General features: G+C 45.6%; 1 protein-coding gene across 1 annotated transcript in view; it reads left to right on the forward strand.

The window, feature by feature from the left end:
* Positions 1 to 18,221, forward strand: part of LOC135532574 (coiled-coil domain-containing protein 171-like) — a gene marked incomplete at its 3' end in the record, with an annotated part of 56,438 nt that overhangs the window by 14,761 nt on the left and 23,456 nt on the right. The window contains 7 exon segments of the mRNA XM_064960054.1: positions 1,958 to 2,125; positions 2,651 to 2,839; positions 7,111 to 7,267; positions 7,270 to 7,614; positions 10,021 to 10,143; positions 16,361 to 16,542; positions 17,834 to 17,974. Coding sequence (XP_064816126.1) covers positions 1,958 to 2,125; positions 2,651 to 2,839; positions 7,111 to 7,267; positions 7,270 to 7,614; positions 10,021 to 10,143; positions 16,361 to 16,542; positions 17,834 to 17,974 — 1,305 coding nt within the window.

The following is an 18,221-nucleotide window of genomic DNA, read 5'->3' on the forward strand; positions in this document are numbered from 1 at the left end:
CTGTTCTGTCACTGTGTTTTATAAAGCCCTGTTTATCCCTCTAGTAAACATGACAGTAGGTCTGTTACTGTGTTTTATAAAGCCCTGTTTATCCCTCTAGTAAACATGACAGTAGGTCTGTTACTGTGTTTTATAAAGCCCTGTTTATCCCTCTAGTAAACATCACAGTTGGTCTGTTACTATCACTGTGTTTTATAAAGCCCTGTTTATCCCTCTAGTAAACATGACAGTAGGTCTGTTACTATCACTGTGTTTTATAAAGCCCTGTTTATCCCTCTAGTAAACATGACAGTTGGTCTGTTACTATCACTGTGTTTTATAAAGCCCTGTTTCTCCCTCTAGTAAACATCACAGTTGGTCTGTTACTATCACTGTGTTTTATAAAGCCCTGTTTATCCCTCTAGTAAACATGACAGTAGGTCTGTTACTATCACTGTGTTTTATAAAGCCCTGTTTCTCCCTCTTGTAAACATGACAGTTGGTCTGTTACTATCACTGTGTTTTATAAAGCCCTGTTTATCCCTCTAGTAAACATGACAGTAGGTCTGTTACTATCACTGTGTTTTATAAAGCCCTGTTTCTCCCTCTTGTAAACATGACAGTTGGTCTGTTACTATCACTGTGTTTTATAAAGCCCTGTTTATCCCTCTTGTAAACATGACAGTTGGTCTGTTACTATCACTGTGTTTTATAAAGCCCTGTTTATCCCTCTAGTAAACATGACAGTTGGTCTGTTACTATCACTGTGTTTTATAAAGCCCTGTTTATCCCTCTAGTAAACATGACAGTAGGTCTGTTACTATCACTGTGTTTTATAAAGCCCTGTTTATCCCTCTTGTAAACATGACAGTTGGTCTGTTCTGTTACTGTGTTTTATAAAGCCCTGTTTATCCCTCTTGTAAACATGACAGTAGGTCTGTTACTGTGTTTTATAAAGCCCTGTTTATCCCTCTAGTAAACATGACAGTAGGTCTGTTACTATCACTGTGTTTTATAAAGCCCTGTTTATCCCTCTAGTAAACATGACAGTAGGTCTGTTACTATCACTGTGTTTTATAAAGCCCTGTTTATCCCTCTAGTAAACATGACAGTAGGTCTGTTACTGTGTTTTATAAAGCCCTGTTTATCCCTCTAGTAAACATGACAGTTGGTCTGTTACTATCACTGTGTTTTATAAAGCCCTGTTTATCCCTCTTGTAAACATGACAGTTGGTCTGTTACTATCACTGTGTTTTATAAAGCCCTGTTTATCCCTCTTGTAAACATGACAGTTGGTCTGTTCTGTTACTGTGTTTTATAAAGCCCTGTTTATCCCTCTAGTAAACATGACAGTTGGTCTGTTCTGTCACTGTGTTTTATAAAGCCCTGTTTATCCCTCTTGTAAACATGACAGTTGGTCTGTTACTATCACTGTGTTTTATAAAGCCCTGTTTCTCCCTCTAGTAAACATGGCAGTTGGTCTGTTACTATCACTGTGTAACCCTATATAACCCTAATGTAACGTCATTATAGACTGTGTTAGCAGCAGCGGTTACCGTTTGGCTCACCCAAGTGTCTGTGTGTGTCTCTGTTACCGTTTGGCTCACCCAAGTGTCTGTGTGTGTGTGTGTGTGTGTGTGTCTCTCTGTTACTGTTTGGCTCACCCAAGTGTCTGTGTGTGTGTGTCTCTCTGTTACCGTTTGGCTCACCCAAGTGTCTGTGTGTGTGTGTGTGTGTGTGTGTCTCTCTGTTACTGTTTGGCTCACCCAAGTGTCTGTGTGTGTGTCTCTCTGTTACAGTTTGGCTCACCCAAGTGTCTGTGTGTGTTTCTCTCTGTTACAGTTTGGCTCACCCAAGTGTCTGTGTGTGTCTCTCTGTTACAGTTTGGCTCACCCAAGTGTCTGTGTGTGTGTGTGTGTGTGTGTGTCTCTCTGTTACTGTTTGGCTCACCCAAGTGTCTGTGTGTGTGTCTCTGCAGGAGAAGTTGTCGTTCCTTCACGGTCTGTTCCAGCGTCTGTTGGCGGGCTGCGTCCTCGTCTCCCAGCCACAATGCATCCTGGGTAGTTTCTCCTGGGCGGAGCTCTGTGATGTCATAACGGAACACGTCGACACCCTCACCTCTGACCTTACACGCGCCAACGAGAGGGTAGGGTGTGTGTGTGTGAGATGTGTGTGTGTGTGAGCTAGTGAGATACTATTTGTTTCTCTTACAATACAGCTTACAAATGTTCACAAAATCTTAGGCCGTATTTGATGTCTTTCTCTCTCTCCCTCTCTCTCTTTCTCCTCCATCTCCCTCCCTCTCGCTCTCTTCTCTCTCTCCCCCTCTCTCTCTCTTTCTCCTCCATCTCCCTCCCCCTCGCTCTCTTCTCTCTCTCCCTCTCTCTCTCTTTCTCCTCCATCTCTCTCACGCTCTCTCTCTCCTTTCTCTCTCACGCTCCCTCTCTCCTTTCTCTCTCACGCTCTCTCTCGACACTCTCTCTCGCTCTCTCCACTTTCTCTCTCTCACGCTCTCTCTACTTTTTCTCTCTCACACTCTCTCCTTTCTCTCTCACGCTCTCTCTCTCCTTTCTCTATCACGCTCCCTCTCTCCTTTCTCTCTCACGCTCTCTCTCTACATTCTCTCACGCTCTCTCTCGACTTTCTCTCTCTCTCCTCTCTCCCTCTCTAGGTGTCCCACCTGCAGGCTGTGTGTGAGAGTAACAGTGTGTGTGTATCTCAGCTGCAGCAGAGCCAGGAAGGGGTGTTAGTGAGAATAGAGGAGACAGTGAAACAGAGAGAAGAGACCTGGACAGCACAGAGACATGAGATGGACCAGCAACACACACACACTGTTACACTGCTACAGGGGAAGATACAGGTAACTAACACACTGTTACAGGGAAGATACAGGTAACTAACACAATGTTACAGGGGAAGATACAGGTAACTAACACACTGCTACAGGGAAGATACAGGTAACTAACACACTGTTACACTGTTACAGGGAAGATACAGGTAACTAACACACTGCTACAGGGAAGATACAGGTAACTAACACACTGCTACAGGGAAGATACAGGTAACTAACACACTGCTACAGGGAAGATACAGGCAACTAACACACTGCTACAGGGGAATATACAGGTAACTAACACACTGTTACAGGGAAGATACAGGTAACTAACACACTGCTACAGGGAAGATACAGGTAACTAACACACTGCTACAGGGGAAGATACAGGTAACTAACACACTGCTACAGGTGAAGATACAGGTAACTAACACACTGCTACAGGGGAAGATACAGGTAACTAACACACTGCTACAGGGAAGATACAGGTAACTAACACACTGCTACAGGTGAAGATACAGGTAACTAACACACTGCTACAGGGGAAGATACAGGTAACTAACACACTGCTACAGGGGAAGATACAGGTAACTAACACACTGCTACAGGGAAGATACAGGTAACTAACACACTGTTACAGGGAAGATACAGGTAACTAACACACTGCTACAGGGAAGATACAGGTAACTAACACACTGCTACAGGGGAAGATACAGGTAACTAACACACTGCTACAGGAAGATACAGGTAACTAACACACTGCTACAGGGGAAGATACAGGTAACTAACACACTGCTACAGGGGAAGATACAGGTAACTAACACACTGCTACAGGGGAAGATACAGGTAACTAACACACTGTTACAGGGGAAGATACAGGTAACTAACACACTGTTACAGGGAAGATACAGGTAACTAACACACTGTTACAGGGAAGATACAGGTAACTAACACACTGTTACAGGGAAGATACAGGTAACTAACACACTGCTACACTGTTACAGGGAAGATACAGGTAACTAACACACTGCTACAGGGGAAGATACAGGTAACTAACACACTGTTACAGGGGAAGATACAGGTAACTAACACACTGCTACACTGTTACAGGGAAGATACAGGTAACTAACACACTGCTACAGGGGAAGATACAGGTAACTAACACACTGCTACAGGGAAGATACAGGTAACTAACACACTGATACAGGGAAGATACAGGTAACTAACACACTGCTACAGGGGAAGATACAGGTAACTAACACACTGTTACAGGGGAAGATACAGGTAACTAACACACTGCTACACTGTTACAGGAAGATACAGGTAACTAACACACTGCTACAGGGGAAGATACAGGTAACTAACACACTGCTACAGGGAAGATACAGGTAACTAACACACTGTTACAGGGGAAGATACAGGTAACTAACACACTGCTACAGGGAAGATACAGGTAACTAACACACTGCTACAGGGGAAGATACAGGTAACTAACACACTGCTACAGGGAAGATACAGGTAACTAACACACTGCTACAGGGGAAGATACAGGTAACTAACACACTGCTACAGGGGAAGATACAGGTAACTAACACACTGCTACACTGCTACAGGGGAAGATACAGGTAACTAACACACTGCTACAGGGAAGATACAGGTAACTAACACACTGCTACACTGTTACAGGGGAAGATACAGGTAACTAACACACTGCTACAGGGGAAGATACAGGTAACTAACACACTGTTACAGGGGAAGATACAGGTAACTAACACACTGCTACACTGCTACAGGGGAAGATACAGGTAACTAACACACTGCTACAGGGAAGATACAGGTAACTAACACACTGCTACACTGTTACAGGGGAAGATACAGGTAACTAACACACTGCTACAGGGGAAGATACAGGTAACTAACACACTGTTACAGGGGAAGATACAGGTAACTAACACACTGTTACAGGGAAGATACAGGTAACTAACACACTGCTACAGGGGAAGATACAGGTAACTAACACACTGCTACACTGTTACAGGGGAAGATACAGGTAACTAACACACTGTTACAGGGAAGATACAGGTAACTAACACACTGCTACAGGGGAAGATACAGGTAACTAACACACTGCTACAGGTGAAGATACAGGTAACTAACACACTGCTACAGGGGAATATACAGGTAACTAACACACTGCTACAGGGAAGATACAGGTAACTAACACACTGCTACAGGGAAGATACAGGTAACTAACACACTGCTACAGGTGAAGATACAGGTAACTAACACACTGTTACAGGGGAAGATACAGGTAACTAACACACTGTTACAGGGAAGATACAGGTAACTAACACACTGTTACAGGGGAAGATACAGGTAACTAACACACTGCTACAGGAAGATACAGGTAACTAACACACTGCTACAGGGGAAGATACAGGTAACTAACACACTGTTACACTGCTACAGGGGAAGATACAGGTAACTAACACACTGCTACACTGTTACAGGGGAAGATACAGGTAACTAACACACTGTTACACTGCTACAGGGGAAGATACAGGTAACTAACACACTGTTACAGGGAAGATACAGGCAACTAACACACTGCTACAGGGGAAGATACAGGTAACTAACACACTGTTACAGGGAAGATACAGGTAACTAACACACTGCTACAGGGGAAGATACAGGTAACTAACACACTGCTACAGGAGAATATACAGGTAACTAACACACTGTTACACTGCTACAGGGGAAGATACAGGTAACTAACACACTGCTACAGGTGAAGATACAGGTAACTAACACACTGCTACAGGGGAAGATACAGGTAACTAACACACTGCTACAGGGAAGATACAGGTAACTAACACACTGCTACAGGGAAGATACAGGTAACTAACACACTGCTACAGGGAAGATACAGGTAACTAACACACTGCTACAGGGAAGATACAGGTAACTAACACACTGCTACAGGGGAAGATACAGGTAACTAACACACTGCTACAGGGGAAGATACAGGTAACTAACACACTGCTACAGGGAAGATACAGGTAACTAACACACTGCTACAGGTGAAGATACAGGTAACTAACACACTGTTACAGGGGAAGATCGTCTGCTAAATGACTTAAATGTAAATGTAAATGTAAGATACAGGTAACTAACACACTGTTACAGGGAAGATACAGGTAACTAACACACTGTTACAGGGGAAGATACAGGTAACTAACACAGTGCTACAGGGAAGATACAGGTAACTAACACACTGTTACAGGGGAAGATACAGGTAACTAACACACTGCTACAGGGAAGATACAGGTAACTAACACACTGTTACAGGGAAGATACAGGTAACTAAAACACTGTTACAGGGGAAGATACAGGTAACTAACACACTGCTACAGGGAAGATACAGGTAACTAACACACTGCTACAGGGAAGATACAGGTAACTAACACACTGTTACAGGGAAGATACAGGTAACTAACACACTGCTACAGGGGAAGATACAGGTAACTAACACACTGTTACAGGGAAGATACAGGCAACTAACACACTGCTACAGGGGAAGATACAGGTAACTAACACACTGTTACACTGCTACAGGGGGAGGATACAGGTAACTAACACACTGCTACAGGGAAGATACAGGTAGCTAACACACTGCTACAGGGGAAGATACAGGTAACTAACACACTGTTACAGGGAAGATACAGGTAACTAACACACTGCTACACTGCTACTCATACACACAGAGACACATCTACACATAAAGCACAACCAATCCTTTCGTAAATGTCTTTCTTTTTCTCTCTCGTTCTTCCTCTCTCCTTCCCTTCCCCACCCTCTCCCTCCTCCTCTCTCTCCTTCCCCACCTCTCTCTCCTCCTCTCTCTCTCTCTCCCTCCTCTCTCTCTCCTTCCCTTCCCCACCTCTCTCCCTCCTCTCTCTCTCCTTCCCTTCCCCACCTCTCTCCCTCTCTCTCTCTCCTTCCCTTCCCCACCCTCTCCCTCCTCTCTCTCTCCTTCCCTTCCCCACCTCTCTCCCTCCCTCTCTCTCCTTCCCTTCCCCCCACCTCTCCCTCCCTCTCTCTCTCCTTCCCTTCCCCACCTCTCCCTCCCTCTCTCTCCTTCCCTTCCCCACCTCTCTCCCTCCCTCTCTCTCCTTCCCTTCCCCACTCTCTCCTTCCTTTCCTCTCCCTCCTCTCTCTCTCCTTCCCTTCCCCACCTCTCACCCTCCTCTCTCTCCCTCCTCTCTCTCTCTCCTTCCCTTCCCCACCTCTCTCACTAGATGTTCGCTGCTCAGCTTGAGGAGGCCCGTCAGAGACTATCCTCACTCGAGAAAGAACGCAGCCAGCTGACCAATGACCTCGCCATGCTCCAGAAAACCCTAACCCAGTCTGACCTCCAGGGGTCAACCCTGCTCTCAGCCTGCACCCTACTGGCTGGGCGCTCACACACCTCACACACGCCACACACACACTCCGCACACAGAAAACTCTCCTCACTCGCCGCTTGGCGGAGCGAGAGGGCCTAGAGATGGAGGTTAGAACGCTCGTACAAGCTCTAGGGGAGGGAAGAGGAGAGGGGGATGAGCAGAGGAAGGGAGGAGGGGTGAGGAGGTGGAGAAGGTGTGTGGTGTGTGTGATAGCTGTGAACAGGTTGTGTGTGTTGGGACGGGGGAGCAGGCTGGTGTTTAGGGTGGGTGGGCAGAGGTACCCCTCTATAGGAGTTCGTGTTTCAGTCGTCCCTCCTCTGGAGGAGAGAGAGAAGGACTCAACATCGCCATCTAAAGGTGAGCAGGGCAATGACACAACTGCACTGTGAAATTATTATTATGAAAATATTTGTGAATGTTTTTGACTCGTCGATATATGCAAGGGCATTCCAACCCTCTTCCTGGAGATCTACTGTCCTGTAGGTTATGAGTCCATCCCTCTTCCCGGAGATCTACTGTCCTGTAGGTTTACAGTCCAACCCTCTTCCTGGAGATCTACTGTCCTGTAGGTTTTTCAGGCCAACCCTCTTCCTGGAGATCTACTGTCCTGTAGGTTTTCAGTCCAACCCTCTTCCTGGAGATCTACTGTCCTGTAGGTTTTCAGTCCAACCCTCTTCCTGGAGATCTACTGTCCTGTAGGTTTTCAGTCCAACCCTCTTCCTGGAGATCTACTGTCCAGTAGGTTTTCAGTCCAACCTCTACCTGGAGATCTACTGTCCTGTAGGTTTTCAGTCCAACCCTCTTCCTGGAGATCTACTGTCCTGTAGGTTTTCAGTCCAACCCTCTTCCTGGTTATTTACTGTCCTGTAGGTTTTTCAGTCCAACCCTCTTCCTGGAGATCTACTGTCCTGTAGGTTTTTCAGGCCAACCCTCTTCCTGGAGATCTACTGTCCTGTAGGTTTACAGTCCAACCCTCTTCCTGGAGATCTACTGTCCTGTAGGTTTTTCAGGCCAACCCTCTTCCTGGAGATCTACTGTCCTGTAGGTTTTTCAGTCCAACCCACTTCCTGGAGATCTACTGTCCTGGAGATCTACTGTCCTGTAGGTTTTCAGCCCAACCCTCTTCCTGGAGATCTACTGTCCTGTAGGTTTTCAGTCCAACCCTCTTCCTGGAGATCTACTGTCCTGTAGGTTTTCAGTCCAACCCCCTTCCTGGAGATCTACTGTCCTGGAGATCTACTGTCCTGTAGGTTTACAGTCCAACCCTCTTCCTGGAGATCTACTGTCCTGTAGGTTTTTCAGGCCAACCCTCTTCCTGGAGATCTACTGTCCTGTAGGTTTACAGTCCAACCCTCTTCCTGGAGATCTACTGTCCTGGAGATCTACTGTCCTGTAGGTTTTCAGTCCAACCCTCTTCCTGGAGATCTACTGTCCTGTAGGTTTTCAGTCCAACCCTCTTCCTGGAGATCTACTGTCCTGTAGGTTTTTCAGGCCAACCCTCTTCCTGGAGATCTACTGTCCTGTAGGTTTACAGTCCAACCCTCTTCCTGGAGATCTACTGTCCTGTAGGTTTTTCAGGTCAACCCTCTTCCTGAGATCTACTGTCCTGTAGGTTTACAGTCCAACCCTCTTCCTGGAGATCTACTGTCCTGGAGATCTACTGTCCTGTAGGTTTTCAGTCCAACCTCTTCCTGGAGATCTACTGTCCTGGAGATCTACTGTCCTGTAGGTTTACAGTCCAACCCTCTTCCTGGAGATCTACTGTCCTGTAGGTTTTCAGCCCAACCCTCTTCCTGGAGATCTACTGTCCTGTAGGTTTTCAGTCCAACCCTCTTCACTGGAGATCTACTGTCCTGGAGATCTACTGTCCTGTAGGTTTACAGTCCAACCTCTTCCTGGAGATCTACTGTCCTGTAGGTTTACAGTCCAACCCTCTTCCTGGAGATCTACTGTCCTGTAGGTTTTCAGTCCAACCCTCTTCCTGGAGATCTACTGTCCTGTAGGTTTTCAGTCCAACCCTCTTCCTGGAGATCTACTGTCCTGGAGATCTACTGTCCTGTAGGTTTACAGTCCAACCCTCTTCCTGGAGATCTACTGTCCTGTAGGTTTTCAGCCCAACCCTCTTTCTGGAGATCTACTGTCCTGTAGGTTTTCAGTCCAACCCTCTTCCTGGAGATCTACTGTCCTGGAGATCTACTGTCCTGTAGGTTTACAGTCCAACCTCTTCCTGGAGATCTACTGTCCTGTAGGTTTTCAGTCCAACCCTCTTCCTGGAGATCTACTGTCCTGGAGATCTACTGTCCTGGAGATCTACTGTCCTGTAGGTTTTCAGTCCAACCCTCTTCCTGGAGATCTACTGTCCTGTAGGTTTTCAGTCCAACCCTCTTCCTGGAGATCTACTGTCCTGTAGGTTTTCAGTCCAACCCTCTTCCTGGAGATCTACTGTCCTGTAGGTTTTTCAGTCCAAACCTCTTCCTGGAGATCTACTGTCCTGTAGGTTTTCAGTCCAACCCTCTTCACTGGAGATCTACTGTCCTGTAGGTTTTCAGTCCAACCTTTTTGGACAACTGAAGCAAGGCACACGATTCTTCTTTAAGAAAATGACAATTTCTGGTAAAAAATAAAATAATTGTTTCGACAAAAAATTTGGATGAAATGTACTATGTTAAAAACAGCAAGATTTCCCTCGGGAATGAACTATGAAACGATGAATGTATGAATGGGATAGCATCGTATTAACCCCTTTCTCTCTGACTCTCTCAGGTGAAGAGGATAATGACGATGAAGGGAGAGGAAGACTGTGTGTGAGGTGGCTTCGTCGTAAAGATATCTCCTTCTTCATCATGTCTTCCATGGCTGAACTACAAGAGGCCTTAGAGCACACAGGTAACTCTCTCTCTCACACACACAGACACACACACACACACACACACACACACACACACACACACACACACACACACACACACACCGAGAGAGTTAGCTAGCGCAAACTGGTGGAGGAATCTGGAGGTAGTGAACCAGCAGTCGGAAGGGTACTGTCTTCTATATCCCAGGTGTTATCTACTGTTTTCTATATCCCAGGTGTTAGCTACCTGTTCCATGGTAACTGTCTTCTATATCCCAGGTGTTATCTACCTGCTCCATGGTCTTCTATATCCCAGGTGTTATCTACCTGCTCCATGGTAACTGTCTTCTATATCCCAGGTGTTATCTACCTGCTCCATGGTAACTGTCTTCTATATCCCAGGTGTTATCTACCTGCTCCATGGTAACTGTCTTCTATATCCCAGGTGTTATCTACCTGCTCCATGGTAACTGTCTTCTATATCCCAGGTGTTATCTACCTGCTCCATGGTGATTGTCTTCTATATCCCAGGTGTTATCTACCTGCTCCATGGTAACTGTCTTCTATATCCCAGGTGTTATCTCCCTGCTCCATGGTAACTGTCTTCTATATCCCAGGTGTTATCTCCCTGCTCCATGGTCTTCTATATCCCAGGTGTTATCTACCTGCTCCATGGTCTTCTATATCCCAGGTGTTATCTACCTGCTCCATGGTAACTGTCTTCTATATCCCAGGTGTTATCTACCTGCTCCATGGTCTTCTATATCCCAGGTGTTATCTACCTGCTCCATGGTCTTCTATATCCCAGGTGTTATCTACCTGCTCCATGGTCTTCTTTATCCCAGGTGTTATCTACCTGCTCCATGGTGATTGTCTTCTATATCCCAGGTGTTATCTACCTGCTCCATGGTAACTGTCTTCTATATCCCAGGTGTTATCTACCTGCTCCATGGTAACTGTCTTCTATATCCCAGGTGTTATCTACCTGCTCCATGGTCTTCTTTATCCCAGGTGTTATCTACCTGCTCCATGGTGTTCTATATCCCAGGTGTTATCTACCTGCTCCATGGTCTTCTATATCCCAGGTGTTATCTACCTGCTCCATGGTCTTCTATATCCCAGGTGTCATCTACCTGCTCCATGGTCTTCTATATCCCAGGTGTTATCTACCTGCTCCATGGTAACTGTCTTCTATATCCCAGGTGTTATCTACCTGCTCCATGGTAACTGTCTTCTATATCCCAGGTGTTATCTACCTGCTCCATGGTAACTGTCTTCTATATCCCAGGTGTTATCTACCTGCTCCATGGTAACTGTCTTCTATATCCCAGGTGTTATCTACCTGCTCCATGGTAACTGTCTTCTATATCCCAGGTGTTATCTCCCTGCTCCATGGTCTTCTATATCCCAGGTGTTATCTACCTGCTCCATGGTCTTCTATATCCCAGGTGTTATCTACCTGCTCCATGGTAACTGTCTTCTATATCCCAGGTGTTATCTACCTGCTCCATGGTCTTCTATATCCCAGGTGTTATCTACCTGCTCCATGGTAACTGTCTTCTATATCCCAGGTGTTATCTACCTGCTCCATGGTCTTCTATATTCCAGGTGTTATCTACCTGCTCCATGGTAACTGTCTTCTATATCCCAGGTGTTATCTACCTGCTCCATGGTCTTCTATATCCCAGGTGTTATCTACCTGCTCCATGGTCTTCTATATCCCAGGTGTTATCTACCTGCTCCATGGTCTTCTATATCCCAGGTGTTATCTACCTGCTCCATGGTAACTGTCTTCTATATCCCAGGTGTTATCTACCTGCTCCATGGTAACTGTCTTCTATATCCCAGGTGTTATCTACCTGCTCCATGGTAACTGTATTCTATTTCCCAGGTGTTATCTACCTGCTCCATGGTAACTGTCTTCTATATCCCAGGTGTTATCTACCTGCTCCATGGTATTCTATATCCCAGGTGTTATCTACCTGCTCCATGGTCTTCTATATCCCAGGTGTTATCTACCTGCTCCATGGTGATTGTCTTCTATATCCCAGGTATTTACTTACCTGCTCCTTGGTCTTCTATATCCCAGGTGTTATCTACCTGCTCCATGGTCTTCTATATCCCAGGTGTTATCTACCTGCTCCATGGTCTTCTATATCCCAGGTGTTATCTACCTGCTCCATGGTGTTCTATATCCCAGGTGTTATCTACCTGCTCCATGGTGTTCTATATCCCAGGTGTTATCTACCTGCTCCATGGTCTTCTATATCCCAGGTGTTATCTACCTGCTCCATGGTCTTCTATATCCCAGGTGTTATCTACCTGCTCCATGGTCTTCTATATCCCAGGTGTTATCTACCTGCTCCATGGTAACTGTCTTCTATATCCCAGGTGTTATCTACCTGCTCCATGGTAACTGTCTTCTCTATCCCAGGTGTTATCTACCTGCTCCATGGTGTTCTATATCCCAGGTGTTATCTACCTGTTCCATGGTAACTGTCTTCTATATCCCAGGTGTTATCTACCTGCTCCATGGTCTTCTATATCCCAGGTGTTATCTACCTGCTCCATGGTAACTGTCTTCTATATCCCAGGTGTTATCTACCTGCTCCATGGTAACTGTCTTCTATATCCCAGGTGTTATCTACCTGCTCCATGGTAACTGTCTTCTATATCCCAGGTGTTATCTACCTGCTCCATGGTCTTCTATATCCCAGGTGTTATCTACTGTCTTCTATATCCCAGGTGTTATCTACCTGCTCCATGGTAACTGTCTTCTATATCCCAGGTGTTATCTACCTGCTCCATGGTAACTGTCTTCTATATCCCAGGTGTTATCTACCTGCTCCATGGTAACTGTCTTCTATATCCCAGGTGTTATCTACCTGCTCCATGGTAACTGTCTTCTATATCCCAGGTGTTATCTACCTGCTCCATGGTGTTCTATATCCCAGGATTTATCTACCTGCTCCATGGTCTTCTATATCCCAGGTGTTATCTACCTGTTCCATGGTCTTCTATATTCCAGGTGTTATCTACCTGCTCCATGGTAACTGTCTTCTATATCCCAGGTGTTATCTACCTGCTCCATGGTCTTCTATATCCCAGGTGTTATCTACCTGCTCCATGGTAACTGTCTTCTATATCCCAGGTGTTATCTACCTGCTCCATGGTAACTGTCTTCTATATCCCAGGTGTTATCTACCTGCTCCATGGTCTTCTATATCCCAGGTGTTATCTCCCTGCTCCATGGTCTTCTATATCCCAGGTGTTATCTACCTGCTCCATGGTCTTCTATAAACCAGGTGTTATCTACCTGCTCCATGGTAACTGTCTTCTATATCCCAGGTGTTATCTACCTGCTCCATGGTCTTCTATATCCCAGGTGTTATCTACCTGCTCCATGGTAACTGTCTTCTATATCCCAGGTGTTATCTACCTGCTCCATGGTAACTGTCTTCTATATCCCAGGTGTTATCTCCCTGCTCCATGGTCTTCTATATCCCAGGTGTTATCTACCTGCTCCATGGTCTTCTATATTCCAGGTGTTATCTCCCTGCTCCATGGTCTTCTATATCCCAGGTGTTATCTACCTGCCCCATGGTAACTGTCTTCTATATCCCAGGTGTTATCTACCTGCTCCATGGTCTTCTATATCCCAGGTGTTATCTACCTGCTCCATGGTCTTCTATATCCCAGGTGTTATCTACCTGCTCCATGGTCTTCTATATCCCAGGTGTTATCTACCTGCTCCATGGTCTTCTATATCCCAGGTGTTATCTACCTGCTCCATGGTCTTCTATATCCCAGGTGTCATCTACCTGCTCCATGGTCTTCTATATCCCAGGTGTTATCTACCTGCTCCATGGTCTTCTTTATCCCAGGTGTTATCTACCTGCTCCATGGTCTTCTATATCCCAGGTGTTATCTACCTGCTCCATGGTCTTCTATATCCCAGGTGTTATCTACCTGCTCCATGGTCTTCTATATCCCAGGTGTTATCTACCTGCTCCATGGTCTTCTATATCCCAGGTGTTATCTACTGTCTTCTATATCCCAGGTGTTATCTACCTGCTCCATGGTCTTCTATATCCCAGGTGTTATCTCCTGCTCCATGGTCTTCTTTATCCCAGGTGTTATCTACCTGCTCCATGGTCTTCTATATCCCAGGTGTTATCTACCTGCTCCATGGTCTTCTATATCCCAGGTGTTATCTACCTGCTCCATGGTCTTCTATCCCAGGTGTTATCTACCTGGCTCTGTATAGCTGTATCTATATCTCTGTACCTGTGTCTGTACCTGTATCTGTATCTGTATCTGTCCCTGTAGCTGTATCTGTACCTGTACCTGTATCTGTCCCTGTATCTGTACCTGTATCTGTACCTGTACCTGTATCTGTCCCTGTATCTGTATCTGTATCTGTCCCTGTAGCTGTATCTGTACCTGTATCTGTACCTGTATCTGTATCTGTCCCTGTAGCTGTATCTGTACCTGTATCTGTACCTGTACCTGTATCTGTATCTGTACCTGTAGCTGTAGCTGTATCTGTACCTGTATCTGTAGCTGTATCTGTACCTGTAGCTGTAGCTGTATCTGTATCTCTGTGTCTGTATCTGTACCTGTAGCTGTACCTGTAGCTATAGCTGTATCTGTATCTGTACCTGTAGCTGTATCTGTACCTGTATCTGTACCTGTACCTGTAGCTGTATCTGTACCTGTATCTGTATCTGTGCCTGTACCTGTATCTGTACCTGTAGCTGTAGCTGTATCTGTACCTGTATCTGTACCTGTATCTGTGCCTGTATCTGTACCTGTACCTGTCCCTGTATCTGTACCTGTAGCTGTATCTGTACCTGTATCTGTACCTGTATCTGTATCTGTACCTGTACCTGTATCTCTACCTGTAGCTGTCCCTGTACCTGTATCTGTACCTTTATCTGTATCTGTACCTGTATCTACCTGTAGCTGTCCCTGTAGCTGTATCTGTACCTGTAGCTGTATCTGTACCTGTATCTGTACCTGTATCTGTACTTGTACCTGTAGCTGTCCCTGTAGCTGTATCTGTACCTGTAGCTGTCCCTGTATCTGTATCTGTATCTGTACCTGTACCTGTAGCTGTCCCTGTATCTGTACCTGTATCTGTACCTGTATCTGTACCTGTACCTGTAGCTGTCCCTGGCTCTCACCCCAACCTCTCTCCGTGTTTCCCCTGACCACCGCTGCTAAATCCTGGCCACCACTCCATAGAATATATTTAGATGTAGAATTTTCAGGATGTTAAGTTTTCAGTGTGAACTTCAATGACTAAAATCCGATGTGACGTATTTAGAAGTAAATATGCATTTCCCTCAATGTCATGGGGTCATGTCAATGTCGTGGGGTCATGTCAATGTCGTGGGGTCATGTCAATGTCGTGGGGTCATGTCAATGTCGTGGGGTCATGTCAATGTCGTGGGGTCATGTCAATGTCAGGGGTCATGTCAATGTCGTGGGGTCATGTCAATGTCGTGGGGTCATGTCAATGTCGTGGGGCCGCCATTGATTTTGGTACAGTGTCTGAGTCAGTCAGATGGCACAATAACACAGCAGCAGATCTGTGACGAGGTACTCTCAGGACAATTACCCATAACACACCTCCAGGCTGTGTAAGGGCTATTTGACCTAGAAGGAGAGTGATGGAGGGCTGCATCAGATGACCTGGCCTCCACAATCACCTGACCTCAAACCAATTGAGATGGTTTTGGATGAGTTGGATCGCAGAGTGAAGGAAAAGCAGCCAACAAGTGCTCAGCATATGTGGGAACTCCAAGACTGTTGGAAATGCATTCCAGGTGAAGCTGGTTGAGAGAATGCCAAGAGTGTGCAAAGCTGTCATCAAGGCAAAGTGTGGCTACTTTGAAGAATCTAAAATAGAGAATATATTTTGATTTGTTTAGCACTTCTACTACATGATTCCATGTGTGTTATTTTCATAGTTTTGATGTCTTCACTATTATTATACAATGTAGAAAATAGTCAAAATGGTACTGTGGTACTGTGTATATACACTGTGCCTTCGGAAAGTATTCAGACCCCTTGACTTTAAAAAAAAAAATTCCGATACTACACTGCTCAAAAAATTATAGGGAACACTTAAACAACACAATGTAACTCCAAGTCAATCACACTTTTGTGAAATCAAACTGTCCACTTATTTTAGTGTTCCCTTTAATTTTTTTGAGCAGTGTATATTGTCCGTGTCTCTTTCTCCTCCAGTATCTTCCTCTCGGGTGGTATTGTCTGCCGCTCGTAACAGTCTATCCCGCCTCCTGGACCACCTCCTCACCCCCTCAGACCGAGGGTCCCATCTCACACCCTATAGCGTGAACAAGGGTACTCTGGTTAGTAGGCTGGGACAGGGCTTACACCGACTCATGGCCAAACAGATGAGCAATAAGGTTAGTGGTCTATAACAATGTATTTCATAGAGAATATATATATATATATGTTATTTTGACTTACTCTCTTAACCACCTGAGTTCGAGGTCGGCACGGGAACAAGAGTGACATTTTAGATTCAAGTTCAGGACTGGATCAACAGTCCACCAGAATGGGCAGTACAGGAATTATTTTGAACAGAGTTATTTTTGTGTTATAAGCATTTTTAGGAGGACATTTTGAATGTCCCCCCCCCACTCCGTCTCCCAACAGTAACACTGTTTGACCTCTAACCTGGGTCCTCTACTGTTTAACCTCTAACCTGGGTCCTCTACTGTTTAACCTCTAACCTGGGTCCTCTAATGTATCACCCCTAACCTGGGTCCTCTAATGTTCAACCCCGAACCTCTAACCTGGGTCCTCTACTGTTTAACCCCTAACCTGGGTCCTCTACTGTTTAACCCCTAACCTCTAACCTGGGTCCTCTAATGTTCAACCCCGAACCTCTAACCTGGGTCCTCTACTGTTTAACCCCTAACCTGGGTCCTCTACTGTTTAACCTCTAACCTGGGTCCTCTACTGTTTAACCCCTAACCTCTAACCTGGGTCCTCTACTGTTTAACCCCTAACCCCTAACCTGGGTCCTCTACTGTTTAACCCCTAACCTGGGTCCTCTAATGTTTAACCCCTAACCTGGGTCCTCTACTGTTTAACCCCTAACCTGGGTCCTCTACTGTTTAACCTCTAACCTGGGTCCTCTAATGTTTAACCCCTAACCTGGGTCCTCTACTGTTTAACCCCTAACCTGGGTCCTCTACTGTTTAACCCCTAACCTGGGTCCTCTACTGTTTAACCTCTAACCTGGGTCCTCTACTGTTTAACCTCTAACCTGGGTCCTCTACTGTTTAACCTCTAACCTGGGTCCTCTACTGTTTAACCTCTAACCTGGGTCCTCCACTGTTTACTCGACTGAGACGGTGCCTCTACCATAAGGGTTGAGATCTGGTGACTGAGACATGGTGGTGCATTGACTGTATGTTAACCCAGTTCCCCATTGTTTTGGCAGGTACCTGTAGATATTAATCTATTGACTGTATGGTAACCCAGTACCCCATTGTTTTGGCAGGTACCTGTAGATATTAATCTATTGACTGTATGGTAACCCAGTTCCCCATTGTTTTGGCAGGTACCTGTAGATATTAATCTATTGACTGTATGTTAACCCAGTTCCCCATTGTTTTGGCAGGTACCTGTAGATATTAATCTATTGACTGTATGTTAACCCAGTTCCCCAATGTTTTTGTCTGTCAGTGTCTGGTGGTTTCGCTGCAGCAACACTTCCTGGTTTTCACCCACCGGCTGCACTCCGCTGAGGTGGAGAGGCGGAGCCTGAGGTTAGAGGTCGCGCGCCTCAAACGTGTCACCAAGGACGACCGAGGACCGTGCCACCTGGTGAGCGCCCTCACTAAATGTGTCATTCACGTGGTCAGTGTATGTGGAACTATTTAACTCTCTCTGTGTGTGTGTGTGTGTGTGTGTGTGTGTGTGTGTGTGTGTGTGTGTGTGTGTGTGTGTGTGTGTGTGTGTGTGTGTGTGTGTGTGTGTGTGTCTAAGTTTAACTCTGTGTGTGTGTGTGTCTAAGTGTAACTCTGTGTGTGTGTGTGTCTAAGTTTAACTCTGTGTGTGTGTCTAAGTTTAA

Source organism: Oncorhynchus masou, unplaced genomic scaffold, assembly GCF_036934945.1.
Source record: "Oncorhynchus masou masou isolate Uvic2021 unplaced genomic scaffold, UVic_Omas_1.1 unplaced_scaffold_1914, whole genome shotgun sequence".
Classification (NCBI taxonomy): Eukaryota; Metazoa; Chordata; class Actinopteri; order Salmoniformes; family Salmonidae; genus Oncorhynchus; species Oncorhynchus masou.